The 15,586-nt window shown below is 41.4% G+C and overlaps 1 protein-coding gene across 1 annotated transcript; it reads right to left on the bottom strand.

The window, feature by feature from the left end:
* Window positions 1–2,215: 2,215 nt before the first annotated feature.
* On the bottom strand, window positions 2,216–15,303 carry Ppp1r17 (protein phosphatase 1 regulatory subunit 17). Its single transcript, XM_026401575.2, has 4 exons — window positions 15,222–15,303; window positions 11,625–11,777; window positions 10,098–10,250; window positions 2,216–2,295 (listed from the first exon to the last, which is right to left on the bottom strand). Exons 1-4 carry the CDS (start codon window positions 15,301–15,303, stop codon window positions 2,216–2,218), a joined length of 468 nt encoding a protein of 155 aa, XP_026257360.1.
* Window positions 15,304–15,586: the final 283 nt, after the last annotated feature.

The following is a 15,586-nucleotide window of genomic DNA, read 5'->3' as shown; positions in this document are numbered from 1 at the left end:
AGGGCATTTTAGCTTACAAAGCTCTTTGTCACACATTATCTCGTTTAATTCTCAAACTATAAAGAAAGAAAAGCAAATATTATTATCCTTATTTTCAAGAAAAAAAGAGCCAGACTCAATCCCAGGGACTTGCTCAGTTGGGGCTGGAACTAGGATCTTTATTTCTACAATAGCCACTTTGCAGTCACCCTACCTCAGGAAGTCAGAAATAATGGAGACTTTTCTGAGCAGCCTAGGAGTTGTCAATTATACCCTGTGGACATGTTTATTCAGCAAATCAGATAGGACGAGAGTACATGTATGCTTTTTGGGTAAGGATCCTTTGGTAAAAATGGCTATTGGTAGTGATATAATCCTGCTATTCACATACCTATAATTGCTTTGGCTTCTTTTTTTAAAAAAATATTTTTAGTTGTAATAACTTTAATTTTACTTATTATTATTTTCTTATGTGGTGCTGAGAATTGAACCCAGTGCCTCACACATGCTAGGCAAGCTCTCTACCACTGAGCTACAACCCCAGCCCTGCTTTGGCTTCTTATAGGCTGTTTAACCATTTGTGCTGCAACCAGCAACCTGATTACTTTATTTCCCTCCCTCAAAACACTAGGATTGAGGTGTTCAGAATGGGAATGGAGTGCTGGAATCCAAAGTCAGGGAATAGGATGCGGGTCCTTGCTACTGGGCTCTCTACTTACATGCAAAGGCTGGAGGTAAACACAGTGGTGTGAGAACATAGCCCACAGCCAACTGGGAACCTAGCTTCTTCTACAAGGGCATCCAGTGGTCAGCTCCTGCTGGAGGTCCACAATTCTAATCAGACCCAAAGTTACTAGCTTTTGAGATGTTTTTTTCCCAAGAGAATCTGGAAATCTAGAATTTTGTGTAAGTTCTCCTGATTGGGTTGTTACATATTAACAGCTAATTCAAGCATTTCCAAACCAAACCAAACCGAACCAAAACCAAGACTTGGGAGTCTCTTTTGCAACCTCCGTTCTTTGTAAGTAGTGCTTTCAGGACAAATGCACCAGGGCATAGAGATGTGGATAGAAGTATCTTTATTTCCAGCTGTCTTGCATCTTTTTCCTCTTTGTGAGGGGAACAGAAACACAGAAGGAATTAATAAACCGTTGGAACTAGGGAATACACAGAGCTTCTGTATTCTCACTCTGAAGTATGATGATTTCAATATTGGCTTTTCTTATTTTTAATGGTAGTTCTCGTCTTTTTTTCTCATCTATTGGTTGATGGATGAGATCCATTTGCAAAACTCCTCAAAGGCAGCCGCAGATTGGAAACCGGGACAGGAGCTAAATACAGACCACTGCTCACTGGCTAACACCACAATTTCCTCTCTTCTGTAACAAACCATAATAAGTGAGATGCCAAAAAATACGAGAATGACCTTCATTTGGCCTTAAATTTATAAAAAGTAAATCCATCATGAGCATCGATATTTTACCCACCATTAGTAATAACTCACTTGTGACATAATTCTCAAATGTCAGGACAACCATGGTGAAGAATTGTTTTTTAAAAAAAAAAAAACAAAAATAAATAAGAGGATATGTTGGTAAAATTTCCAGACAGACAAGTCCTCTCTGTTACCAGCATTTTCAGCCCTGCCATGGGGAACTGGGTCGACTCTTAGAGTTCATAAATTCACCTTTACAGCTTCTGTTACAAGATTCTTAGGAGCGTCAAAAGAACTGGACTCTCAAGTCAGGGCAGGAGAAATAAGACTCCAAAGCAATCAGTGAGTTAAGATCCAAACCTTCTTACCTCCCCAGCTAGAATAGGGAGCCCCTACCAGAACTGGTGTTTGGATGGTGAGTTCTGACTCACAGATGAACCAGCCACAAAGGACCCCCTTGGTATCCATGTTCTCTGCTCTGTGAATTGATCCAGAAGATGCAGAAATGGAATCCCCGAGCTTTCCCTGTTAACTCCTAATTTGGGATGATCTGTTTCTTTTCTCATGCATTGGAAAATGAAAATGTACAGAGTTGGAATAGAAACCAGGCTCAAGAAAGAAAAAAAAAAGACAGCAGAGGTGACTGGCAATCTGATGTAGTATGTCTCTTGGGGAGAAGGTGTCTAGATCTGAACGTCAGACTAGGACAAAATGCGAACAGAAATAAGGCTATTTTTTTTCCCTAGGTCACCATAGGGAACCAATCTAACCTATTTACAAGTGATCTCAGGGGAAATATCTTTAAATAGCTATCTTGTCACCATCCTTTTCGTCATCTTCCACAATCGCTTTGGGTCTCTGGTCCCTGAGCAGTCTCACACCTGCAAAACAAAGCACAGAGCTGCAATTAAGTGCCTCTGCTTCAAATATTAGACAACCTTGTAGTGCAGACACAGGAGCTCAGCAACCTAGAAACGTTTAGCATCTGTGCTGAGGGAGAGGGTACTGGGTGGCCTTATTTGGCCTTCCCAAGGTGCTCAATGAGGACACCACTCTGGGTGCAAGGGGATGCAAAGCCTGGGAGTCAGAGACAACCTTCACCTTCTTTCTCTGATTTCTGATCCTAAGCTTGCAGTACTATAGGATGGAAAACATGGGATTTTGGAGTTCAATTACACTGGGCTTAGTTCAGCCAGCCTCTTAATCTCATATGTAAAATGAGAACACTACTGCTTATTATAAAGTGTTATTGGGTTAACTAAGGTAAATATAACCCACTTAGCAAAGAATCATACTTGTGAACAACTAAATGCATTTTTCTTTTTCTTTCTCACCTCCCCCCTCCCCCCTCCCCCCCTCCCCCCCTCCCCCCCTCCCCCCACCCCCCAAATCAACTGGTCATCCTCATGAAGTCAAGCTTTGAAATATTTTACCAACAACCAGGGAAAATATTAAGCCAAGGTGCTGGACATGCCATTTCCAAAAGTTAGTCCCAGGAAATGATGAGGTACACATAGTTTAGAGCAAAAAGGGAAAATAAGAAAAAATGTAGTGAGTTTTTCCATATAACTCTATAGCTATAATTTAAAAAAGGGGCTCTTTATTTTGAGACAACTCTTTGCCTTCTTTGGAGGATTAAAATATCTTTTTCTTTTAAAAATCTTTAGACATGCTAGATGATTGTTTCTTCTTATTCTTACTCAAAAAAAAATAAAATAAAATAAAGAAGTTGCTATCCCTCTGTTGGGCCCCGTGGTATTTTGTTCTTAAAGAATTTTCTGGTCTATGAAACTCAGAAGTCTGAATTTCTTTTCTGAGCCCAATTTTCTGGGCTGATTAGCTCAGAAAAGTCCAGCCAAGGAGGTCGGGATAGTTCTGCTCACCCTATGAAGGGTCAAGTAGAATCATTTTAACAAAGGTCAGTGGAACTGTGACTGAGGCCAATCCTGTCCTCCCATTCCAGCCCCTAGTTGTGTCCTGTACCCTTGCCTTGGATCCCTCTCTCCTTCCTCTCGTAATTAGAGGCTCCAGTCCGTGAAGCAGTTCATAAAGATCTAAACTTGAGGAAGGAAGCTGAGCACCACAAGAGGCCTGTCTATAGCACTGGACTCCATTCAACAGTGGCAAATTAATGAAAACTACGTGTTAATCTTAATGACTATTCATTTGATTCAGTTCCTAGTTTGTTCTGATGGGTTCCTTACCAATTAGCTAATATTTATTGGAGGAGAAAAACAATTTCAAGAGTCTGGCTGGAACTAAAGCTTCTGCATAAATCACGTATGAAACACAGTGGGAGATATTCTCTCTGATACCAGCTGCGTGGAGGATTGGATTTTTATTTGATTTTAAGATAGCCTGTAGGAGAATGTCGATTTAACTATGTTGAATTCTGAAACTTTTCATCCTTCCTTCCTGGATATGTCTTTATATTAAGCTCCATGTAGGTTGATTCAAAATGGGTGAGAGCCTTTGTATTCCCAGGTCTTGGTACGCTTTGTGGTTACTTTGGGTATCCTTGACATAGAGTAAGATGAAAATCTGGGCCAAAAGTTGGGGGGGTGGGGAGGTCCTGGGATTTCAAGGATAGGAGGAACCTACTAAATGACAAAGGCTGAAAGTAGGCCTAAAGTGGAGTGGCCTACCCACAGGAGCACATGAGGTAATTTCAAGTTGAAAGCAAACTACCATGCTAAGCAAAATAAGTCAATCCCCAAAACCAAATGCTGAATATTTTCTCTAATAGGTGGATGCAAATTCATAATAAGGTGGGAGCTAGGGAAGAATAGAGTTACTTTGGATTAGACAGAGGGGAGTGAAAGGAGGGGAAGGGGTATGGAGGTAGGAAGAATAGTAGAATGAATCAGACATAAATTATCTTATGCACATATATGATTACATGATCAGTGTTAATTCTACATCATGTACAACCAGAAGAATGAGAGTTATTCTCCATTTATGTATGATGTGTCAAAGTGCATTCTACTGCCATGTAAAACTAATTATACCAAATTAAAAAAATAAAAAAATAATGTGAAACACTGTTTTATATTTGTGTAGCTAAACAGTAATTTTAATGTTTTATAATAAAGTTATGTGTTATGATTTGGAGCTTAATTAAATGTCTCCCCTAAGATTCAGATATTGAAGGTTTGTTCCCCAGCTTACAGAACTCTTGGGAGGAGATGGAACTTTTAGGAGGTGGGGCCTAGTGGGAGGAAGTTAGGTCATTGTGGGCATGCCCTTGAAGAGGATATTGGGACACTGGCCCCTTTGGGTCCTTCTCTCTCTCTTTCTCTTCTCTGCTTCCTGGCCATCATGAGGTGAGTCGCTCTATTTCATCACACCATTCGTGGCATGATATTCTGCTTTTACAGGCCCAAAGGCAGCAGAGTCAAGGACCAAGAACTGAAATCTCTGAAATTGTGAGACAAACTGAATATATATATATATATATATATATATATATATATATATATATATCTCACCACTGCATTGTTGTTCTTGATGCTTTGGTGATTTGAAAATGACCTCGAGCAGGATCCCATGTAAAGCACCATCTACAACTGATCATCCACTCTGACCTAGAGGAACCAGAGAGAAGGCACCCCCTGTCCTAACTAACCATCTTAGAAAATACGTTATTACAAGCAAGACAGAGGAGGTGTCACTTTCAAAGGACAAACCACTCCCTTTCCTTTGTACAAGCACACTATTTTAATGTCTGATTCCCCTAGACTGCCAGATGTTCACAGCTTATGGACCAGTTTTCCAGCAGGTTCCTCTTTCATGCTTCTAGCCAAGCTTTGCTTGGCTCTATTTGCTACAGACTCCAACTCAAGACTTCCTTCTCTCTCAAGCAATGCTTGGTTACCTGGTCCTGACCAATCACCAGCACTCCCTGCCATGAAATCATCAAGATGGGGGTCCTGGCAAACTGTGGACCAAGTTGGGAGCAAGCCTGGAGCTGGCAAGGGAGCCTGAGATACCCTATTGAGGGGCTATTCTGGCAGTTGGAACCTGTCAAATGAGCTCATTAACCTAGGAGAAGGACGGTGGTTAGCAAGAGACTTAGAAGGGAGAGTGAATCCATGTCCAGTGTTCCCTTGCCAAGGGCTAATGAGAGGAGATGTCTCCAGGGTGCATTTGTCTGTGAGTTCCTCCCAACACCCTCATTAGAACCAATGTGAGTTTTTCTGAACATCTGCCGAAGGCGCTATCCTTATCAGCTTAACTAGCATTTTGATTACTGCCAAATCTTTAGATACTAAAAGGCTCTTCAAAAATAGAGTACTTCAGCTAATATGCTAATAAAAGCTAGAATCATACAACAATATCTATAATTGCACATATTTAAATGTAAACATTTGCTGACTCAAAAAATTTCCATAATGAGTGTCGAGTCTATGGCCATACAGCACCCCTCCAACCCTTACACATGCTGCAGTATTTGATAAACATTTTTGATTCAATGGGGAAGCTGTTAATTGGGGATTTAGGTAGTGGCATATAGGCAACATCCATTGCCAAGTGATCAGAATTCAATCAATTAGGAAGTTCCCTGAATCAGCAGATTTGTATGAAGTAGGAGAATTCTCATCTTCAGAAATTGTTTGACCTATCTTAAAGAATGTAAGATTAAACAGAAAATGAAGAGGAACTAACATTTATTGAGGACTTTCAATATGCCAAAAACTCTGCTAAGTGCTTTGACACTTTATTTAATAGTTTTCTCAGTGCTTTGAGATAGACTTTAGAGCCCCCCTTTTAGGAATGGATGAAATAAAAAAAAAGTTCTTAGTTGTGTTCATTTTCCAGAGCTTTGAAGGTACTAAGGATCAGAAAAGAAAATCTAGAGTTTTCTTGCCTTCAAAGCCCATGCAAAATTTTATGTAGTCAGATGGCTCCCTGCCTGTAAGTATTTTGTTCCCTCTACTAACTCTGTGGCAGTAAAATAAACACAAGAATGGGTAGAAAATAATCAGTCTCTATCAGGTACTGCAGAATCATGATTGACAGGTAGAATATCAAATCAGCAGATAATTATGGAGCATTGCTATATAGAAAGGATTGGACTAGCTGATATCAAGGTCAACACCAGAAACATAAGGCGATTGAATCACAACCCAGTCCTCATGAACTCAGCAAACAAGTTGTTGACGGAGGTCAATTTATGTAACAGGTATAATAACAGTAATGAGAACAAAAGACCATACTAACAACAATGGCAGAGTCTTGGGTATTTGCATGCCCATGTCTAGTAGAGAGTTAGTTCGGAAAGGAAAAAGTCATTTTGGACTTGAAAAGATCGGTCAACAGAGGCTTTGAGTTGGCTGAGGTCACTGGGACCTGGACCGGGGGAGCTGGGGGAAAGTGTGTCAGTTTGAGGGTCAGTAAAGGTGGGAACGCAGCATGGCTGAGCAGGAGTAGACTTTCCCACCCATCCTTGGTCCATTTCTCCTGAGAATTGTCTATATGCTCCACCCTACCTTGCCTCGCTCTGCCCCTTATTTGCAAATGAGAAAGCATGTATTACAGTCTGTGTCTTTCTTTCCTTCTCATTTGATTTAAGGACAGAAATATTTAATAGAGGCAAAAAAAGAAAAAAAAAAAACAAGAAAATCGATTTAAGTCATACACAATTCTAAAATAGAATTTCCCATATTGCAGCATAACCTAAAGAATGAGTAGACTAATAGGAAACAGGAAAAAAAAATCATGGCAATGGATCAGAGTTTGCTCATCTGGGTTACATAAGTCAAAATGATTACTTTGATGCAAGACTTATCAGATATTTTATTATTGCATCAACGGATGAAACTCTACCATGGAAATATCACCGTGTAACAGCTCCTTCTTCCTTTGGTTAAGTGTGGGAATGGATAAATTGTAACTATTGGCTATTATTCTTAAGTCAGTTACACCAAGGTCTCTGGACTCCTTTTCCAATAGCAAATCTACTGTGAAAGAAGAAAGGATTTTGCCCCTGGCTTGCTCTCCGTGTACCCGTTAGAGGCTGGAGATCGGCTTCTTCCTTCAAGTCCTGCATGAGGTAGGAGAGTTGTGCTCAGCCACCTCTGTTGACTGAAGTAAAAGACAAATGAGGGAAGGAAGAGGCTAATGCAGATCCTGCCCAGGCAAGTGATACAAGGGATCATGGGAACCATCCTTCTCTCTGAGCGAGTTATCTCGTGGTTTACAATTTGTCTACCTGTGAGTGAGTTTTGGAAAATGTGTGTTAATTCTACTGCTTCAGGACCAAATATTTAGTTATTATATTCCCCTACCTAGAATATACACTTGGGGAAAACAAGAACTTTTTTTTTTAGTTTTGTTTTCTAATGTATGTCTAGCACTCCCAACAGTGCCTAGCGCATAGTAGGTTCTCAATAAATACTGAGGGAGTAAAGGCTAAAGACTTTGCCACTTGAGGTCACTTGAACTCATCACTTTGGCTCAAATACTCTTCGCCCAGTTATCCCCATGGCACCCTCCCACACTCCCCAATCAGGTCTCTGTTTCAGTGTCTCCCCATAAGAGAAGTCTTCCCTGCACTCCCTACTCAGGAAGCAGTCTCTAGCTCTCTGTCTTTCCATACCCACCTTTACTTCTCTCCCTAGCATTTATCCCTAGGAGAGATTCTATTGCCTCTTTGTACGATTATGATTATGATTACTATTTTGGTACCAGGGATCGAATCCAGGGACACTTTACCACTGAGCCACATCCCCAGCCCTTTTTATATTTTATTTAGAGAGAGGGCTTCACTAGGTTCCTCAGGCTGGCTTTGAACTCCTGCCTCAGCCTCCCAAGGATTATAGGCATGCACTATTGTTTCTGGCTAACTCTATGATGATTGACTTTCTTGCAGTATCCGTGCCTAGAACACAGCAAGGATTTAATAAATATTCATTAAGATACTGAGGGTTGTTTGAGGATTAGACTTCTGCCTGTTCCAAACTTCTTGTGTTATCAGTATAATTTATTATGTTAAAAGGTTACATCTAGTCAGAGCTCAGAAAGGCTGGTCACTAGAAATGTGTGTGGATATAAGTGTGTGTGTGGGGTGGGGTGGGGGAGAAATACTGCTAAACATGACCAGGTGGGGTCACATACATTTGATATACAGGTAAGTAGGTAAGTGGTGAAGAAGGAAGGATGGATGAAAGGAAAAAGAGTTGGAAAGAGAGGATGAGGGGTATGGAAGGAAGGGAAGGACAGAGAACACAAATTTCGTGGAACTTGGGACTCGTCCCTCTAGCTTGCTTGGAGGTCTAGAGGCCCTGACCTCGTTTGTCATGGTGTCTTTTTCTGAGATGTCTTTTTCCTCCTTTATTAAATTAAATAATGGAATGCTGGGTGTGGTGGTGCACACCTATAATCCCAAGAGACTGAGGCAGGAGGATTTCGAGTTCAAAGCCAGCCTCAGCAAAAGTGAGGCGCTAAGCAACTCAGTGAGACCCGGTCTCTAAATAAAATAAGAAATAGGGCTGGGGATGTGGCTCAGTGGTCGAGTGCCCCTGAGTTCAATCCCCAGTACCCCCTCCCCCCCAAAAAAATTAAACAATGGAAAACTCTTAATAACAATCAAATCTTATCTCCTTCCAAAAGTGGAACTTCTGCATTCCTATGATGCTAGAAGTCCAAACCACCCCACAGCATAGTAAAAACCTGGCTAAAGCCGGAGAGGCTTGGGTTTGAACTCCAGCTGTTCTACCTAGTAGTGTTTAACCTTGATTGGTTCACTTATTTATCTGGCCATTCTATCATTAGTCCAACCAGTTAATCAGCCATCCTTCTATCCATCCTTCCATCTATCCATCTCATCCAGGTAAGACTTTAAACCGTCTGACAAGTGAATTAAATTGTTTTTCTGTTTCTCTGTCTTTAAAGGGAGGTTAATGCTACTCTGTTAGAGTAGACTTTTTAAAAATCCATGATACAAGCCATTTCTTACATTTTGTGGGTTCTCAGTAAATATTAGTTCATCTCTCACTTGCTATTCTCCCTACAAAACCATCTGTATCTCTCTCTCTCTCTCTCTCTCTCTCTCTCTCTCTCTCACACATACACACACACACACACACACACACACACACAGTCTCACACTCTAATCATCATGAGTGTACACATTTTATTTCCTAACTTGCATATAAAGTTCTCAGGGACAAGAACTATACCTCATACAGAGTCTCCCTTATAGCCTGGGATTATAAACACAGATCAGTAAGGTTTTCTATTGGACACATAATAAGATAGCTATCAGTATTTCTGCATTTCTCTTTCTTTCCTCCCTTCCTCTCTCTCCTATTTTGAGAACTTGGTCAATCAGTCCATGCGACTTGGGAGGATCAGCCATCAGTTACTGGACACACGATCCACTTGCGACGGGGAAGGGTATTTCACCAGTTCTCAAGGACCCACTGACATTTCTGTTTCACTGGCTCAGTGAATTTGACCAGCTCTGCTGAAGCAGGAGTCATCTCCGAGCCTCTGGCATCTCCAGGTCATCCCCCGGGGAACTGCCAATGAAGATAAATCTGAGAGGCAGCAGTAAATGTGACTCCTCCCTAGAGCACTTGGGCAAGACCGAGCTTGCTGGGCCAGGACAAAGGCCATGTCCAGGCACCTCCAGATGGTCAGGCTCCTGACCCATTCCCACCACCACCTCCTGCTCTTTTACCTGCTGCATAGGGGGGCACGTGCAAGGCAGGTGTGTCTTTTCTCCTTGGCCTTTTCTGTTCCAGGTCAGAGTTATGAAGAGCTGGGTTTATTTTGCCCTTTGGACGTCTGTCCTGAACATCATATCTTTTAATTAGATGTTCTGAAATCACACCTGCATGGTTAGGGGAACAGAGAGACAGAAGCAGGGTCAAGTGAACATATCCCATACAGAAGGGTTGTGCATAAACACAGCACATACACCTGGTGAAGGTAGTCAAGGTTGCTTTCCCAAAATTATTTTAATCAATGAAGTTTCCTTAGCGTAAGAATAATACTTATGCAGACTGCACTAAGAGCATCCTCTATACAAAGGGGTTTGCATGCCTGATTTCATTTTAGCCTCATAAATCCCTGAGGGATTTAGTATTACCACCACCATGATCTACCTGAGATGATAGGTGAGATAAAGAAATGGACTCAATTTATTCCATTTCCTAGGTGTTGGACAGGGATTGAGCCTGGATTTTTTTTGTCTCCAAAGCTCATCTTCCTTAGCCAAGGGGGGGGGGTCATTTTCTGTTCTGCAAGTTCTGTGCCTCACACTTCCACCCTTAGACTTTAATTATTGCCCTACCTCCACCCACCTTTACCTACTTGCCTTCTCACCTCTGTTCTGCATGTGAAAATTTTCTCCATCATTTAATAATGCTCTAAAAATCAAAACTCACTACTCAGGCTCAGTTTCCTTGGTTTTTAATTAGAACATCCATTATGATGCTCCTTCATTTTCCTTCTCTAACAGTGCTGGAAATCGAACCCAGGGCCTCAGGCATCCTAGGCAAGTGCTCTACAACGGAGTTCCATCCCAGCCCATGATGTTTCTTCTTATTTCAGATTTCAGGTGTGTCTGGGCTGTTATTTCTTACACATATGAAAATTCCTTCCCAGAAATATCTGTTTCTTTTATTTTGTACCCCTCAAAGTATGTTGTGAATAGAAAGGACAAGAAGGGAATGACCAAGAGTGAAGGAGAAAGAGACCAAGCAAATAAAGTGTAAGAGCATCAGGGAGTGTCACATGTCACATCTCATGTCTTATAGAGAGACATGTTAGTTGTTCATCAAACTGCTCCATGTTTTTCCTGGGCATGGAGCTGGATTAGATTTCCAGGCTCCTTTGTAGTCAGGTGTGGCCTGTGATTATCCCACACCCATCTCCCCACCAACCCTCCTCTCCAACGCCTCATGCCTGCTGGATGTTGATGAGCATGATGGCTTTGGAAGTTCTCGTGGTGGCTTTATTCACTGTCTGTTGATAACATCAGAGCCCATCAGCTGGACCCCCAATGACTGGAGCAGTGCATGCCTTTCTGTCCCCAAAGTCCACTCTCAGTGAGTTAAAAATACTCCATTATAAATATAGAAATGTATAGCTATTATTTAGCATTTAAATACCCAAATATTTAAAGAGATGTGTTAGGACCAACATGGTCCAGTGGAGGTGGTTCCCTTTCACAGCTGTGCAAGGCGGCTGCGCTGTCCATTACCTGGTATAAAAGGTGGGATGTGCAGGGCGGGTGTATCTTTCCTCCTTGGTTTTTTTTGGTCTGACTCAACATTCAGGTTGGCCTGTGTGTTCTTCCCCTTTCTTGGCTTCTTTTTGAGGTCACAGTCCTTAATGAACTGGTCTGAAAGATCATCTGCTTTTGACAGGATATGAAGCAAAAAAAAAAAAAGAAGAAGAATATAACATGAGTAAGGGTTAGTCCCACACTGGGAGCAGAGGTCATTTTTCTGAAAAAGGAAAATGTTTATTATTTTTGTCTCTTCAGCAGAGGACTTAGGTAGACTTACAGAATGATCTACTCAAGTATAGACTAGAATAGAAGAAAGGAAAACTGGAATTCTGTGAAACCCCAAATTAAGAGAATTTGAAAAGCAAGACAAAGAAGAACTTCAAAATATGGTTGGGCAGACCTCAGCGTGGGTTTGCGTTGTTTCTGACGGGGTAGGCTCTCTGTGCTAATGCTCAATTTCCTTTGCCCAAGGCTTGCTCTCTTTAGACACCCCAAGGGTCAGCGTGGAACCTACAGCTCCCTTGATCTTGGGAAGTTTCCCTGGGGTGCTCAGTAAATTCCTGACTCTTTCGCTTCTGGGACAGCCTTGTCGTCCTGATGGTTCACGCGTGGGTTCCACCACTCATCTTTCTTTTCCCCGGCCTGGCATCTCTCCTATTTGCCCATCCTAGCCCCAGCCCTTTTGTCTTCTTCTGCATCTCTTTCTTTTTCTCAGTCCCCTCAGGACCTCAGGAGAGCCTTTGGAGTCCAGCGGCTACCTCACTTCCATCAGATCATCAGTCGTGGCCCCTGAAGGTTGTTACTGCTCTCCTTCGTCCTTCTCTGCTCCCCGTGATTCATCTGTTGCTCTATTCAGCATCTTCCCAGACATTAGAGAGTAGATGCTTTCATGCAATTTTATTCTTAATGGCCTCTCCCTTCAATAAGTGCTTGTTGAATGAGAATCAGCCACACCACGTCCAAGTCCTAACTCTCTCATTTGCCAATTGTGGGAGCGTGGCCTTAATTTGTAGGAACTTTAATAGTCTCTCAATATTTAAAGCAAGGATAATATTGAATCAGTGTGTGAATGTGTGTGTGTGTGTGTGTGTGTGTGTGTGTGTGTGTGTGTTTGCTCATGTTAGCAAAGCCTCTGATACATTTGATATATTTCACATGTTTTAATAAAACGTTCCCTCTGCCATGGCTCAGCCCTTAAAGTCCCACCAGGCCCAGAGGAAGGCCCCCTCTTCGTCCGTCTTTCCATGCAAACTCCAGTCCTGTATGTCCTTTCTCATTTTCTGAATAGTCACAGGATTTTTGCTCAGGTAACACCTTCAGAGTTGTTAAAGGTGACAAATGATGAAGCCCGAGCGTGAATCAGCAGGAGGCCTCTTCTGGCCATAGAAGTGAAGATGAGTGAGGAATTTACTGACGTAGTTTTGATTTGTGCAGGTCTTCTCTTCCCTTTTTTAATGATAGCATCTTGTCTTTCATCTCCTTAGCAGCAATAATTAAATGTCTGCTGAATATATGTTTGAATGAATGGACTCCAACATGTTTAGCGTAAAGAGATATTCTGTTGGGATTCAAAGAAGCCAGTTCCACAAAAACAACCAGGTTATTTGTCCTCTCTGGAAACTCTGAGCCATGATCTGAATGCAGTCTGGCTAGATCTACAAATGGGAAGGAACATGGGGGACATTCAGAGGTTAACTGGGTCTTTCAGGTCCCTGCCTCTCCCTCCCTCTCCTCTTTCCCTCTTTCCCCTCCTCTCTTTCTCTTTCCTTCTCTGTTTCTTTTTTCAGTAAAATATTCAGATAAATTTCTTGGAAACATTGAAAATTAAATAGGTCAAATCTCTTCATTTTAGTTTGTGGATCTGGACATTTGTGGATCTTTCATTTGTTCATTTATAAAATCAATGTTTATTAAGCTCCTAGTGTATTATCAGGGCTTGCTAGAATCTAGGAATAAAAAGGACAAGTAGATTGTTCTTGCCTTCAAGTTTTATGGTTTATTGGGCAAACAATAGAAACAATTGTTTCTAAAACAATTATCCTTTGTTTTAGAAAATTCAATATGCCTGAGGAAACCACCATCCCTTGGTAACCATACATTAGTATGTCTGTATTATCAAAAGGTCACTATACATAACCCCCAAATCAAATAACATTATTTTCTTCAGTCACATGCATAGTAATAAACATTTCCTTTACCTAAAAGATTTTGATAATTTCATCCAATCATCTCCATTTAATAAACATTTATTGAAGTCAAACTACGTATGAGGCATTGGATTATACGAAGTTTATATATACAATAAAAAGGCTGTAAAGGAGCCTTTACTGAGTATCACTTATGTTCTAGGTGATTCCGTGTCATTCCAGCACACAAGATTGGCCAGCGGTTTTTCTGATTCACCTCTGCCTGTGCTTTCCTGGTTGTCAAATACACTAATATTATTCCTGAACACATCATCTCATTTAATTCCAAAAGAAGCCTATCAAAACAGTGTACTGTTTATCCCCAATTTGCAGATAAGGAAAATGAGGTTCAAAATGTCAAATAAAAGGCAGAAGGGGACACTAATGGCAGGTTATGGGATCAGAATTAAACCTGGGCTCTTGGAATTGTGAGTCTTCATATGCCTGGTTAAAAGAGCAATTCTTAAAACATGTTCTCCCACAGCACAGTTAATTTCTCCCATATTGTACATACCATAGGTAGGAATGAATGAATTACTGAATGAATGAATGTTGCTTAGAATGGGTGTTGCCCAGCTGTGGGGTCTCTGGGGGTGCAGCCTGGCAATGTACCTGTCAGGGGTGTGGGCCACCCTTTGACCCTAAGGCACTACACTCTGCACACAGTACATAGAGCAAGACATTTGCTTCAGTTTATACTTTAACTTCAATTGCATTTTTCCCCACTTTTGGAGAAATTCTGAACATAAAATATCTTGATGGCAAATGGGGAGTGGGAAGAGGAGGGGGGAGTCATAACCGGGCGAGGCATAAACAAAGGCTATGAATATGCAAAAGGCCCATCCATCAAAAGTCTGAGTGTCTCATTTTTAGAAATGGGTAGAGGCAGAAATGTTTCTGGTATTTTCATTACAAAGGTTATGCAAAAAGTCAGTTCTGGAAAGGAAACAGATTGACAATAAAACAGAAAAAGGCTATTTAAAATTCTGTCTTGATAGGCAAAGAGAGATATTTGAAATATTTTATTGGCACTGCACATGGGGTGTAAGTGTGCCGGGAAATACTGGAAACAACCTCTACTGCCACATCCCATTTATTGCCTCAAAAATGCTTTGCCTGGGACTCTAGCAGACCCACAAAAGAGGACCATGCTTCCTCCTTCTCTCTCTCTTTAATGAACCTGTCCCCAGTGCTTCAGCTAATATTTACATGGCAGACCCCACAGACCCATGGCTATTTGCCCGTCCAGCTGGTGTTAGCTGTCACCAGAAGGCACAGTCTATCAGGTTTCAGGGGCCTCTTTTCTGACTTGCCTGCAAGCCGTATGGCAGAGACACCCCTTTCTGACTTCCATGACTGACATTCACAGTGGAGCACTTACCTAAGTGGCTGTAACGAGGGTCTAGTTTGTCTAGTCTGTCTTCTGAGAGCTCCAGGGGCTGCATTTGCTCAGTGGACATCATCCAAGGAGAGCGGGTGTGCTTCTTATACTACAGGTGTGTAAGAAACAGTCCGTAAGTGTGCCCTTGGCTCATCCACTCATTCACTTATTAAATAAATATCTTTTTTTGAGCACTAACTATTATTTCCCAAGTGAATCTTATTTTTTAAGACTGCTTCTTATACTTAGGTATGAAACTTTAAGCCCAAATAAGATGGATCATACACCCACCCATGCAGGCACAATTTATTTGCTAATTGTCATATATCAAATGTTCAGTATTTTTCCTCTTTCAGAGGTATTTT

The sequence above is a fragment of the Urocitellus parryii genome, chromosome 3, assembly GCF_045843805.1.
Source record: "Urocitellus parryii isolate mUroPar1 chromosome 3, mUroPar1.hap1, whole genome shotgun sequence".
In the NCBI taxonomy this organism is placed as follows: Eukaryota; Metazoa; Chordata; class Mammalia; order Rodentia; family Sciuridae; genus Urocitellus; species Urocitellus parryii.
Note: the sequence above shows the minus strand (reverse complement) of the source record. Positions and strands in the feature narration are given on the sequence as shown.

Excerpts from the sequence above, each read along its gene's own strand:
- Ppp1r17 (XM_026401575.2), bottom strand. The coding sequence starts at position 15,303 with ATGATGTCCACTGAGCAAATGCAGCCCCTGGAGCTCTCAGAAGACAGA. Across the intron at positions 10,251-11,624 it reads CATCCCACCTTTTATACCAG|GTGTGATTTCAGAACATCTA; the intron begins GTAATGGACAGC and ends CTAACCATGCAG. Across the intron at positions 2,296-10,097 it reads CGTGCCCCCCTATGCAGCAG|GTGTGAGACTGCTCAGGGAC; the intron begins GTAAAAGAGCAG and ends TTTGTTTTGCAG.